This window comes from Nicotiana tomentosiformis, chromosome 11, assembly GCF_000390325.3.
Source record: "Nicotiana tomentosiformis chromosome 11, ASM39032v3, whole genome shotgun sequence".
Lineage (NCBI taxonomy): Eukaryota > Viridiplantae > Streptophyta > Magnoliopsida > Solanales > Solanaceae > Nicotiana > Nicotiana tomentosiformis.
This window is the reverse complement of record NC_090822.1, coordinates 46,212,378-46,225,487: the sequence shown is the minus strand read 5'-3', so window position 1 is coordinate 46,225,487 and position 13,110 is coordinate 46,212,378. Positions and strand designations below refer to the sequence as shown.

At 41.6% G+C, this 13,110-nt stretch overlaps 1 protein-coding gene across 1 annotated transcript; it reads left to right on the top strand.

Moving 5' to 3' along the window:
- Positions 1 to 6,791: 6,791 nt before the first annotated feature.
- LOC138901376 (uncharacterized) lies at positions 6,792 to 8,569 on the top strand. Its single transcript, XM_070189133.1, has 3 exons — positions 6,792 to 7,100; positions 7,207 to 7,370; positions 7,975 to 8,569. Exons 1-3 carry the CDS (start codon positions 6,792 to 6,794, stop codon positions 8,567 to 8,569), a joined length of 1,068 nt encoding a protein of 355 aa, XP_070045234.1.
- The last annotated feature ends 4,541 nt before the right edge of the window (positions 8,570 to 13,110 follow it).

The window sequence follows — 13,110 nt, the reverse complement described above, 5'->3', positions numbered from 1 at the left end:
CTGGGTTGTTTTACATTTATGATTAGGCATGTATTTATTCCATTTTGGGCCTGTAATAATTTGTAATAACAAATAATGGGGAGATAAATGAAAAAGGGGCTAGGGTATTCTAATATTTGCATGAAAGGGTAGAAAACATGCCTATAGGGTATCTGTGTTGTATTTGCTATTTCGTTTAACATGCCTTGTTTGTTATTTCGTTTGGTATGTTGCACACTAATAGAAATCATACCTATAGGAATCATGCACACTTCATTTGTACACTGTTCAAACACGTTAGTCTAAGTATCTACCATACTCATTTCTATGTTACTACTGTACATTTAGACAGCATGCCTATAGGATGTATAACATATGCTTTGTTAACCTAGATACCATGTCTATAGGACTTCGAATAATCAATTGGTGAATTGCTTATATTACTTATAGTGTACCGCCCATATATATATCATGACTATAGGATTCTAATCTTTTAGTCGACTATTTCCGTTGTTTTCATTACACTGCCCCGCCTATATGACATGTCTGTAGGAATAAAGTGTTATAAAATCAAACCTAATTGTCAATTGTTAGAAATCCTGCCTATAGGATGTTGTTACACACATAAGAATTGTTTATGAGATAAATGTTGTTAGTACTAGACTCTCAAAGCTGTTTCACTGCCTATTTATGCAACTTTTAGAAACCATGCCTATAGGACATTAACGTCTGCCTAAGGTGCACGCTTATAAAATCAACATTAGTAATCTGGTAACTCGTATCGCTTTATTGCCTCATCAACAATTAGAAATCATGCCTATAGGATTTGCGATGTTTTAACCTACCTATACGCTGCTTATATAATACTGGAATCCAGAATCACCTAGAAACTATGCTTATAGGACTTTAAATTTTGATTCTGAAATTATATATTGCCTGAACTGCCCACGTGCATTTGTTGTTTATGTGTGGAGGCTAACTTGGGCCTTTAATTGTCTTTACGTGAAGTGTAATCTATTTTTAATGTCGCCTAGTTTTATCATTTTGAGTAACCTAAGTTGAGTCTAGAACCACCTAATAGTAGGTCCAAAGCCTTCTGGACCATAGGTATGGGATGGGTAGTGCACGCATAGTGCACGATTTAGAATTGAATTAGAGCGCCTTTAAGTAACAACCTCAACATAGTAATTGGGTAGCATGAGATGATAGTCTGTGCCCGCTGAATAATATGAGCAACCCCTACCTTAAGGTAGTTGCGAAGTATTATTTATGTTGCACGGGGTGATCCTTTAGGCTAAAAACATAGGACCCTCCTTTCTTTATGTACTTGTTATTTACACTTAGTCATTTAACATAGATCAATGTAGTTGTATCCTTGTAGTCATTAAGATTTGTACCGATTCTCATGTGTTATAATAAGAATCTTCGACTTCTAAATTTTCCTTTATTTATTTGATCACCTAGCCTAATTATATAATCCACATAGTTTAAAGTTTGGCTGGGACCAACAATTGTGGACCTCGAAGAGTGCCTAACACCTTCTCTTTGAGGTAATTTGAGCCCTTACCGGATCTTTGGTGACACGGACTAGTCAAACGGGGTTATTTGCAAATAGGTTCCCTAACGCACCTTAAAAATCATTAGGTGGCGATTCTCCTCTTTTAATACCCACTTAATAGAGTTATCACACGTCGAAACCCGCTTTCGCGAGAAAATGGGGCGCGACAGCATGTCGACTCTGCTGGGAGATACTTATGCTCTTACCATAACAAACTTGACTTATGTGGATTACTTTCCTTATTTGTTTTAAAATGCTATGACATGCACATCCCTTCCCTTATTTACCTTTATTAGTTTTAAACTGCTACGACATGCACATCCCTTCCATTCTTCTCCTTTATTTGTTATGACATGTATGACCTCTCTCAATCTCCTTCATCTTATTTAAGATTGCTATACTATGAATCTCCCATCCCTATTTCCCCACCTGCTTCATTATGTTCTCGCATATTTTCATGAGCTAAATTGACTTCTCTCTTTTGTCTTTCCTTTCTTTTCTTTTCATGATTCGCCTTTACTATGTTATTTACTGCTTTTACGTACTTTTATCATGAAAATATTTGGCAATGTGTTATTATTTCTGCATAAAGCATGCCCGACCTCTAATTCACTCGTGCCAATTATTAACATAGCGGCGCTTGATCAGTGTCCGCGCTTTCCTGAAATCACCCTTTTAAAATTGGAAAGGCTTATTTGCGGCAGACTAGTCGATCAGCGGTACAGTTAACGGTCCCGTGTGTTTCCCTCCCAAGTTGTCCACTTGGGAGTACCAGTCTAGACCATTCTAGAAACCCCTACTCCAATTTGAAATGCACATGCATCATGCTAAGCCTAGTATAGGTTGAAGCATTATTAACGTAACAACCCGCTAAGATGAACCTTGTCCAAAATCCGACGGGATTTCCACAATCCCAATGGACACTATCATATTATGTGCATTACTTGGAGAAAATGTGCCAACCTGTTGATCATTATTGCATAAGTAGTCAAATCTGGAGGGGGAAAGGGCTAACCTTTTTTTGTTTGCAGAAAATGAAGCACGAAATCCCAGGTTTGGTATGGTCCAAAATATCCCGCCTTTTCTACTTGACTGGTGGAAAGACCTTGCACCTTGTGACAAAAATCATGTGGGGAGAGCACTTGGTGACCTGCCATATTTGATGAACATTCGACCAAATAGGGAGCTGATCGAGGCCGCTATTATGTTATGGGATGAAAAAATAGCTGTTTTCCGATTTGGAAATATAGAAATGACTCATTTCCTAGAAGAAATAGGAGGTTTTGCCAAGTTGCCATGGGATAGTCCGAGATTACTGGTGCCAGAAAATTGCACTCCCTGCGATTTCCTGAAAATGTTGGGTTTTAAGAAGAATGATGAACTACTCTGTATAAAGAAGTCATACATCCCTTTTGAGTTTCTCTACGAGCATTATGGGCATAGCAAATCATATCGCCTTCATCACAATGAACTAGCCATTACGTCCTTAGGATGGGTGCATCGTCGGGTTTATGTGTTCATTGTCTGCTTCTTGGGTTTGTTGATATTTCCGATGAAAGGAGGAAGGATTCATACTCGCTTAGCCATGATCGCCAGGACCTTAATGGATGGCATCGAGGGACAAACTTACTCTATCATCCCCATGATCTTATCCGAGATGTACCGTACTCTAGATCGGTGCAAGCATGGATTCAGACACTTTGAGGGTTGTAATCTATTGCTACAAGTCTGGCTGCTGGAACACTTTCATAGGGGAGAGTACTGTCAGAGATTCTGTGAAGGCCATTGAATGACTACATAGACAACTATCACCTAAAGAAAATGACGTTTATTCCAGACTGGTTTGCAAAGCCTGGAAATGATGTAGGTTGGGTGTGTTTCTTCAGCAATCTGACAGACGAGTAGGCACATTGGATGTTTGAATGGTTTCCTAGTAGTGATTTCATCATCAGCTCAAGGGGGACTACTCATTTGGTACTGATCGGGCTGCGAGGCATCTACCCTTACGCTCCTATAAGGGTAATGAGAGAAGCTGGAAGAAAATAGGTCATACCTCGGGTTTCCAACATGGTTCAATACAATGCAGATTTCAAGGGAGATGTCATCCCGTCAAAGTTCAAAGTGCAACACATATGGAACTGAAAGATTATTATGGAAGGAGAAACTATTGAGCTAGGCAGGTATCACGCCAGTCATATGTTCTACTATCTATCATGGCTGGAAGACGATGTAGCTAGAGACGTCAAGCCAGGAGTTAATCTATAGGATAGGATCCTAGATAAAGTGTCAGAGGCACAAGTGAAGTACAAGAGGCTACGCAAAAGGTTGTTCGAGTTGGAGGCTAAACATCTGGAGCAGCACAAAGTGAACATGGAGGCGATAAGGGAATGGGAGGATTGGAATACCTGGAACAAGGACTAATGGATCTAGAAGGGAAGATGAGAAAGACACTTTCGGATTGTCAAGGCATGGACGACAATGAAGGAGGAAAGCTGGCAAAAGATTACTTATTGCTAGATATGCGTGATCTGAGAAACATGATTGATGGGGTCAAAAGAACAAAGCATGAAGAATGTCCTTCAGGGACCAAGTAGATTAGGAGATGATGTTCTTTACTACTTTCTAGCTTAGATTAGATTTCGATGTAATAAGGCTAAATGCCATTAGTAACTTTATTTTATTATTGTCGATTTAGTAAAAGATTGTTTTAGCTCATTTTCGCATTAATGAAATGAAGCAAACACTGGCACCAATTTTCTCCAAGTCTATGTTTGTGAAACATGTTTAAATATTGCGAACACTCTTTTATTTCACCTTACTAAATTGGTTACCTTTTGCTTTTTCTTTCTTTCTGATTATTCCCATTCCCAAAGGTTGGTTCGTTTATACTGGCATCATCAGCATGCCACACTAGATCCAGAGGTCCTCCATTCCTCCGTCACCTAGAGACCCGAAAAGCAAAAGCAAGGGCAAAGGGAAAATGGATGATTTAAGTGGTATCCGGAAAGACAATGTTGTTGTGGCAGAAAATGTTGAAACTTCAGATGGTAGAAGTACTCCGGGGAAAAATGAGCTGGTCTTACGTTTGGAGCAGAAAATCCTGGAACTACAGGGCGAGCTTGAGCAGGTCCGAAATCTGGCAAACCTTTTCCTTACTCTCAATATTCCTGACATCAATCAGTAAAACCTGACTACCCAGAACCAAACACCGCCACAAAACACACAAAACCAGATTCCACCACCATAGCTCCAAATCCTCGCGCACCACACCAGTATCATAATCCTGCACCTCCCTAGAACCTTAACCCACTACCAGTGCAAACTGCTCAACACCACCACCATCATCCAGCTCAATACCCGCAAACCACCACTTATCACACTACCCAAAATGCACCACAACCTACTCTCGATCCCCAAAACTCGACCAACAATCACCCATATACCCAAGTTCCAGGAACTCATCAAAGCAATTCGATATATGTGGAAACCTTACCCCATACCCCGCAGCAATCCCTATACATACCCGAACCAACTGAGAAGGACCTGCTCATTAGAAACATGGTGGAGGAACTTAAGAATCTCACAAGGAGAGTCTAGAGTGTTGAAGGTGGGAAAGGCGTTGAAGGTCTAAACTATGAAGACATGTGCATTCAGCCGGATGTGGAACTGCCAGAGGGTTACAAACCTCCCAAGTTTGAAATGTTCGATGGTACTGGTGATCCGAAGGTGCATCTGAGAACATAATGCGACAAGCTTATAGGAGTGGGTAAGAATGAACAAATCCACATGAAACTGTTCATAGGAGACGCTTTGTCTTGGTATATCAGTCAAACCCCAAAGAAGTGGGTTAATTGGCTAAGTATGTTATCAGATTTCATGGACAGATTCAAGTTTAACACGGAAGATGCACCCGACGTTTTCTACATTCAAAACCTCAAGAAGAAGCCGACAGAAACCTTCCGTGAGTATGCTACTCGTTGGAGATCAGAGGCCACAAAAATAAGGCCAGCACTTGATGAAGAACAAATGAACAAGTTCTTTGTTAGATCATAAGATCCGCAATATTATGAACGGTTGATGGTCATCGAAAATCACAAGTTCTCAGACATCATCAAGTTAGGGGAAAGAATAGAAGAAGGAATCAAGAGTGGGATGGTAACTAATTTTGAGGCGCTGCAGGCCACGAATAAAGCTTTGCAATCAAGAGGTTTTTCAATGAAGAAAGATGTGGGTGCCGTGATGGTAGCCCAGGGCCCTAAGTCTCCCCTCACATACCAAATACCTCCACCCACATATCAACCCTTACCCCCAAAATACAAATACCCTGCCGCCACCTACCATAGCCACAACACTCAACCAGTATATTACCATTTACCTCCACCCGCCTGCCAAAACTACCCAAAGCCACATCCAAATTTCGACAGCAGACCACCTAGACAATACACCCCAATTGCTGAACCCATAGCCCAACTGTATGAGAGACTGAAGGCTGCTGTTTATGTCACCCCTATTCATGATGTTGTTGTGGAAAGTCCCTCCCAATGGATCAACCCCAACAAAACATGTGCTTATCATTCAGGCATGAAGGGTTATACCATTGAGGAATTCCGCACGTTAAAAGACAAGATTCAGATGCTGATCGAAACTAAGGTTATACAAGCAAAGAAAGCTGCACCAAATGTTCGCAATAACCCCCTCCAGGATCATAGAGGTGAGGGAGTAAATGTGATAGAAACTGATGAGGAGTGGGATGAGGAAGGGTCCATTGGACTCATTCGAGAGGTAGACGCTCCTAAAACATCTCCAGTCACCCTCACACTAGTTGTGGTACAAACCCAGGCGCCATTTGAAGTCGAGGTAGCGCCCTTCACTATAATGGTAGCTCCAACACTATCTTACAAGTCTGATGTCATCCCGTGGGATTATTTTGGGGAAGCAAGAAGAAAGGGAAAAGCCAAAATGTAAGAAACAGGTTTCGCACAAGGTATGACTAGAACTGGTAGAGTTTACACACCTGAGAATCTAGGAGGAACAAGCAAGGAAGCTGCATCTAAGCCACCTGTTGTTGACACTAGCACTGACGATCTTTGTAGGAAGATACAAGCAAGGGAATACTCTATTATTGACCACATGAACAAGACTCCTGCTCAGATATCCATCTTATCACTGTTGCAAAACTCAGAAGCACACAAGAATGCTTTTGATGAAGGTGTTAAGTGAAGCTTATGTACCCACGGACATCACTCATGGAGAAATGGCTAACATGGTTGGACAGGTATTGAAGATCCACAAAATCACTTTCCACGAAGATGAGTTACCACCAGAAGGATTGAGTCACAAGAAGGTGTTGCACATCACAGTGCAATTCGAGGACAAGTTCATTGCCAGGGTTTTGATAGATGGAGGTTCGAGTCTGAACATATGTCCACTGACCACTTTAAAGAGATTAGGTAAGGTCCTGCACGAGATACGATTGAGAAGCATGAATGTGAAGGCATTCGATGGATCTCAAAGAGCCACTATCGGGGAAATCAACTTTGATATACAGATAGGATCCGACTTGGTTTGATGTTGAGTTCAAAGTGCTAGATATATCTGCTACATACAACCTATTGTTAGGACGACCATGGATACATGCAGCTGGAGCAGTGGCTTCTACTCTTCACCAGGCTTTGAAGTTCGAATGGAATCATCAGGAGATGATCATTCATGGAGATGAAAACAACCTCATCTACACCAACCAGACCATTCCAGTCATCAAAAAAAGGAGGAAGTTCAGTGGAGAAACATATCACCGCATTGAGCGGGTGAACGTAATTGAAAAGGATCAATGGTGGAGCAAGAAGATAGAAAGCATATTGCTATGGACGGGATATGAACCAGGCAAGGGTCTTGGTAAAAAGCTTTAGGGGATCACCAAACCCATACAACCACAGTATCATGGCACGACCTTTGGACTCGGGTATGAATATATCGTGCTAGAACATCAGGATTGGACACCGCCATGGCACACCCCTTATTATCTGCTGGAACAGCCCATACTACCTCTGCACCAGACATTCCATCAGGCTGACATGATGTGGGGATCTGAGGAAGATGAGATTTTGGCTGGCATGAGAAAGCTATATCTAGATGAAGAAGACATGGACTGCAGTTCAATTGTTGAGGAGGAGGAGGATCTTACCATTCAAATAATGGAAGAAGGATCTATTCTCAAGAACTAGACCGCTACACCATCCCGGGCTCGCCGAGTTCCTAGGTAGCCTGGCAAATTAGCATGACTTATTTTCAAATGGTTTTGAGCATTTAAGACATTTCCAGCAGTTTGTTTTGAAATAATTACTCGAGCTATCAAGTCGTATTTGTTGACATTTTAAAGTTTTATTAACACATAATTGTTTTTCGTATTTATTATTATCTTTCTAAATTTTTTTCAGCATAATTATTACATATCCTGATGAACCTGCGATTGTGACATGTAATGAGATAACACAACATAAGGACAATGATTCGGAAGATCTGGAAGATAATGTAATACCTGATGAAATTGTCAAAGAAGTAGAGAAGTTTGAAAACAAACTGAAGTCTAATTTGGAGGAAACTGAGGCTGTTAACTTAGGGGATTTCGAGACGGTCAAGGAAACTTGGATAAGCATTCATCTATCACCGTCAGAGAAAGAAGAGTATATCAGGTTCCTAAAGGAGTATGATGACATCTTCGCATGGTCCTACAATGATATTTCTGGTTTAAGCACATCCATAGTAGCTCACACGCCACCCATCAATCCCATGTGTCCCCCGGTAAAGCAGAAGCTCAGAAATTTCAAGCCAGATATAAGTTTAAAGATAAAAGAGGAGGTCACCAAGAAAATCAAAGCCAAGGTTCTCCGAGTGGTCGAATACCCGACCTGGTTAGCCAACATTGTGCCAATTCCAAAGAAAGATGGGAAAGTTAAAGTATGTGTCGATTACCGAGATCTGAATAGAGCGAGTCCTAAGGATGATTCCCGCTGCCCAACATACACATACTGATTGACAACTGCGCCAAGCATGAACTCCAATCATTTGTGGATAGCTTCGCATGATACCATCAGATTTGGATGGATGAAGAGGATGCTGAAAAGACTGCCTTTATCACACCATGGGGAATATATTATTACAAAATGATACCGTTTAGTTTGAAGAATGCTGGGGCCACCTACATGAGGGCCATGATGACTATCTTCCACGACATGATACACAAGGAAATAGAGGGATACGTGGATGATGTTATCATCAAATCTAAAAGGAGGTCGGATCACATAGCAGATCTGAAGAAATCTTTCGATCGGCTTCGAAAATACAACTTGAAGTTGAACACTGCAAAATGTGCCTTCGGAGTCCCTGTTGGAAATTTGTTAGCTTTCATCGTTAGTCACCAAGGTATTAAGTTAGACCCGTAAAAAATCAGAGCTATACAGACTTTCCATCTCCAGAGAATAAGAAAGATGGGATGTGTTTTCTAGGCGCCTCAATTATATCAGCCGCTTTAATGCACAATCAACGGTGATATGTGAGCCAATCTTCAGAATGCTAAGGAAAGATGCTGCAACATGTTGGACAGAAGAATGCGAGAAAGCCCTCGATAAAATCAAGGAGTATTTATCTAAATCGCCCGTGTTGGTCCCAGCAGAACTAGGAAGACCTCTGGTGCTTTATCTGTCTGTGTTGGATGAGGCCTTTGGTTTCGTTCTCGGACAACATGATAAAATAGGAAGGAAGGAGCGTGCGATATATTATCTGAGCAAGAAGTTCACGCCTTGCGAAGCCCGGTACTCTTTGTTGGAACGCACCTGCTGTGCTTTGACATGGATTGCCTAGAAGTTGAGACATTATTTCTGTGCGTACACTACATATTTCATATCAAGGATGGATCCGCTAAAATACATCTTTCAGAAACCCATGCCTACGGGTAAGTTAGCAAAGTGGTAGATATTGCTGAGTGAGTTTGACATCGTCTATGTAACTCAGAAGGCACTCAAAAGGCAAGCATTGGCAGATCACTTAGTAGAAAATCACGTAGACGGAGAATACGAACCATTGAAAACATATTTTCTCGACGAAGAGGTATCATTCGTAGGGGAAGATATTACCAAAGCATACGACGATTGGAGGATGTTCTTCGATGGAGCAGCAAACTTTAATGGAGTGGGTATCGGAGAAGTCTTAGTATCAGAAACTGGTCAACACTACCTTGTATCCGTAAAACTCAAGTTCCCGTGCACCAACAATATGGCGGAATATGAGGCACGCATATTGGGACTCAGGTTGGCCATTGACATGAACGTTCAGGAGTTGCCGGTAATCGGAGATTCAGATCTATTGGTGCACCAGGTTCTAGGAGAATGGGCTACTAAGAACACCAAAATATTGCCATACTTGCGTTGTGTACAAGAGTGGATTAAGAGATTCACAAAGATAGAGTTCAAACATGTTCCAAGGATTCAAAATGAGTTTGCAGATGCATTAGACACTTTGTCTTCCATGATACAACACCTAGAAAAGAATTTCATTGATCCTATCCCAATAGGAATTCATAAGCAGCCAACTTATTGTGCTCATGTTGAAGAAGAGATTGACAGAAATCTGTAGTTCCACGACATCAAGGAATACTTGGAAAAAGGGAGAATATCCAGGGCACGCTACACACATACTTGGCCAAGCATTTCTTTGAAAGCAGAGGAATTATGTATAGAAGGACTCCTGATTTGGGACTGTTGCGATGTGTCGATGCCAAAGAGGCATCTAGATTGCTCGAGGAAATACTTGCCGGAACTTGCGGATTTCACATGAATGGTTTCGTTTTGGCCAAAAAGATATTAAGAGCAGGGTATTTCTGGATGACTATGAAGACATACTGCATCAAATATGTTCAAAGGTGTCACCAATGCCAGATATATGCTGATATGATACGAGTGCCGCCCAACGAACTCAATGCAACTAGTTTACCCTAGTCTTTCTCTTCTTGTGGCTTGGATGCCATCAGACCAATCGAACCCGCTGCTTCAAACCGACATAGGTTCATTCTAGTGCTATAGACTACTTCACAAAATGGGTTGAAGCCGCATCCTATAAGGCTGTAACTAAGAAGGTCGTAGCAGATTTTGTTCGAGACCGCATCGTTTGTCGATTTGGAGTACCTGAGTCAATCATTACTGACAATGCCGCCAATATCAATAGTGACTTGATGAAAGCCATGTGTGTGACATTCAAGATCAAGCATCATAACTCTACAACATACATGCCACAAATGAATGGAGCCGTAGAAGCCGCCAATAAGAACATCAAGAAGATATTGAGGAAAACGGTGGATAACTACAAGTAGTGGCACAAAAAGTTACCATTTGCTTTGCTCGGGTATCGCACCACAGCTCGTACATCAACCGGGGCAACTCCCTATCTACTGTTTTACGGTACTGAAGCCGTTGTTCCCATCGAAATGGAGATCCCTTCCTTAAGGATCGTACAAGAAGCCGAGCTCAGCGACGCAGAATGGGTACGGATCCGGTATGAACAACTAGGTCTCATTGATGTTAAAATAATGAATGCAGTGTGTCACGGTCAACTCTACCAGAACAAAATGGCAAGGGCTTTCAATAAAAAGGTTAGGTCAAGGCAATTCACACCGGGGGAATTGGTACTGAAACAAATCTTCCCACATCAGGATGAAGCAAAGAGGAAATGCTCACCCAACTCGCAAGGCCCTTACATGGTTCACCGAGGAGCACTTACACTTGCAAAAATGGATGGAGAGATTTGGCCAAAACCCATCAACTCGGACGCAGTCAAGAGATACTATGTTTGAGATTATGTTTGCACTTTCTATTTGATGTAACTGATCTACGCTTCACCTGATTCCCGTTTAAGAGGGGATATGTAGGCAGCCTTGTGGGTTCGATCACATCATAATAAAATCTTTATTCCCACTATGGTCAAAAACTGGGGCAAGAACTTGAGTTTGCCCGATCTCATCATGTTTAGAATCGCCAAGGAATGTATCGGCAGAAGTATGCATTTAAACTGGGATCCTCAAAATTCCAAGTTAGAGAGGTTGCAATGTCTCAAAAGCATGTCACAGTCGCCAATTCGACAAAATTATTTTCTCTCATGAATTATCACATATTTCAAACAACTGCATTTTTATATAAACAATGTATCACAAATGTAAGTTTTCAAAAATTTCATTTTTTTTCTTATAGTAGCCAGACGTTACGCGGGTTGACTCAAGACCTCAAGACAAGAGCAAAGGAAAATCAAGGAATCGAGAGCACGAACCAACCTTCCCCCGCTAAAAAACTCACGATTATTCTTTGGATGCAGGCGTGATAGACATAAAAAGAACATCTGGAAATGCATACATACAACAAGATCACTATATTCACACCGACAGAAGTCACCAAACGCAAACGCATCAAGCTAAGAAATACTTTGCTCTCTCACATTTAATCATCGCTTCTCTTGCATAGGGCTAAGCGCTGGCCTCATCATTGCATAAGGCTAAACATTGCTTTGCCTTGCATTAGACTAAGCATTGTCTCCATTCCTTGCATGAGGCTAAGAACTGCCTCCATATTGCATAAGGCTAGACACTGCCTTTTCTCTGCATGAGACTAAGCATTGTCTCCATGAGGCTAAGAACTGCCTCCATTATTGCATAAGGCTAAGCACTGTCTTTCTTTACATAAGACTAAGCATTGTATCTACTCCTTGCATAGGGTGAAAGACTGCCCTCACCTTGCATGAGGCTAAGCACTGCCTCCATATTGCATGAGGCTAAGCACTGTCTTTTCTCTACATGAGACTAAGCATTGTCTCCATGAGGCTAAACACTGCCTTCATTATTGCATAAGGTTAAGCACTTCCTTTCTTTGTATGGGACTAAGCATTGTCTCTACTTCTTGCGTAGGGCGAAACATTGCCCTCACCTTCGATGAGGCTAAGCATTGCCTCAATTACCACATAAGGCTAAGCACTGCCTTTACTTGCATGAGACTAAGCATTGTCTAAATTCCTCGCATGACGCTAAGCACTCTCTCCACACTACATAAGGCTAATCACCGCCTCACCATTGCATAAGGCTAAGCACTGCCTTTCCTTGCAAGAGATTAAGCATTGGCTCCACTCTTTGCATCAGGTTAAAACACTGCCCTCATTCCATACGAGACTAAGCCTTGTCTAGTCTCATTCTCTCATATGACTAAGCTTCACCTGTTTCCTTTATCAAGTGATTGATATTACCACATACTTTCATTTCATGGGCTGAAACATCGCCATATTGTCTGAAGGCATCATAGTCCAATGGCACCATCCTCATAGCCTAAAGACACCATGCCATGGCCTGAGGATCTCTCGAAATTTCATATCATTATTCAAAGGTGTCATAGTCTAGAGGCACCATCCTCATGGCCCGAGGACACCATTCCATCGCCTACGAATCCCTTATCATACGCTTCATGGCCCAGGACGTCATGGTCTAAGGACATCATCCTCATCATCCGAAGACAATCCTCATGGTCCAAAGGGAATTTGCATCA

What these genes read in the sequence shown, in the direction of transcription:
- LOC138901376 (XM_070189133.1), top strand. Translation starts at nt 6,792, where the DNA reads ATGGCTAACATGGTTGGACAGGTATTGAAGATCCACAAAATCACTTTC. An exon ending in TACAGATAGGATCCGACTTG is followed by an intron (nt 7,101 to 7,206) that starts GTTTGATGTTGA and finishes ACTCTTCACCAG; the next exon opens with GCTTTGAAGTTCGAATGGAA. An exon ending in GTAATTGAAAAGGATCAATG is followed by an intron (nt 7,371 to 7,974) that starts GTGGAGCAAGAA and finishes AATTTTTTTCAG; the next exon opens with CATAATTATTACATATCCTG.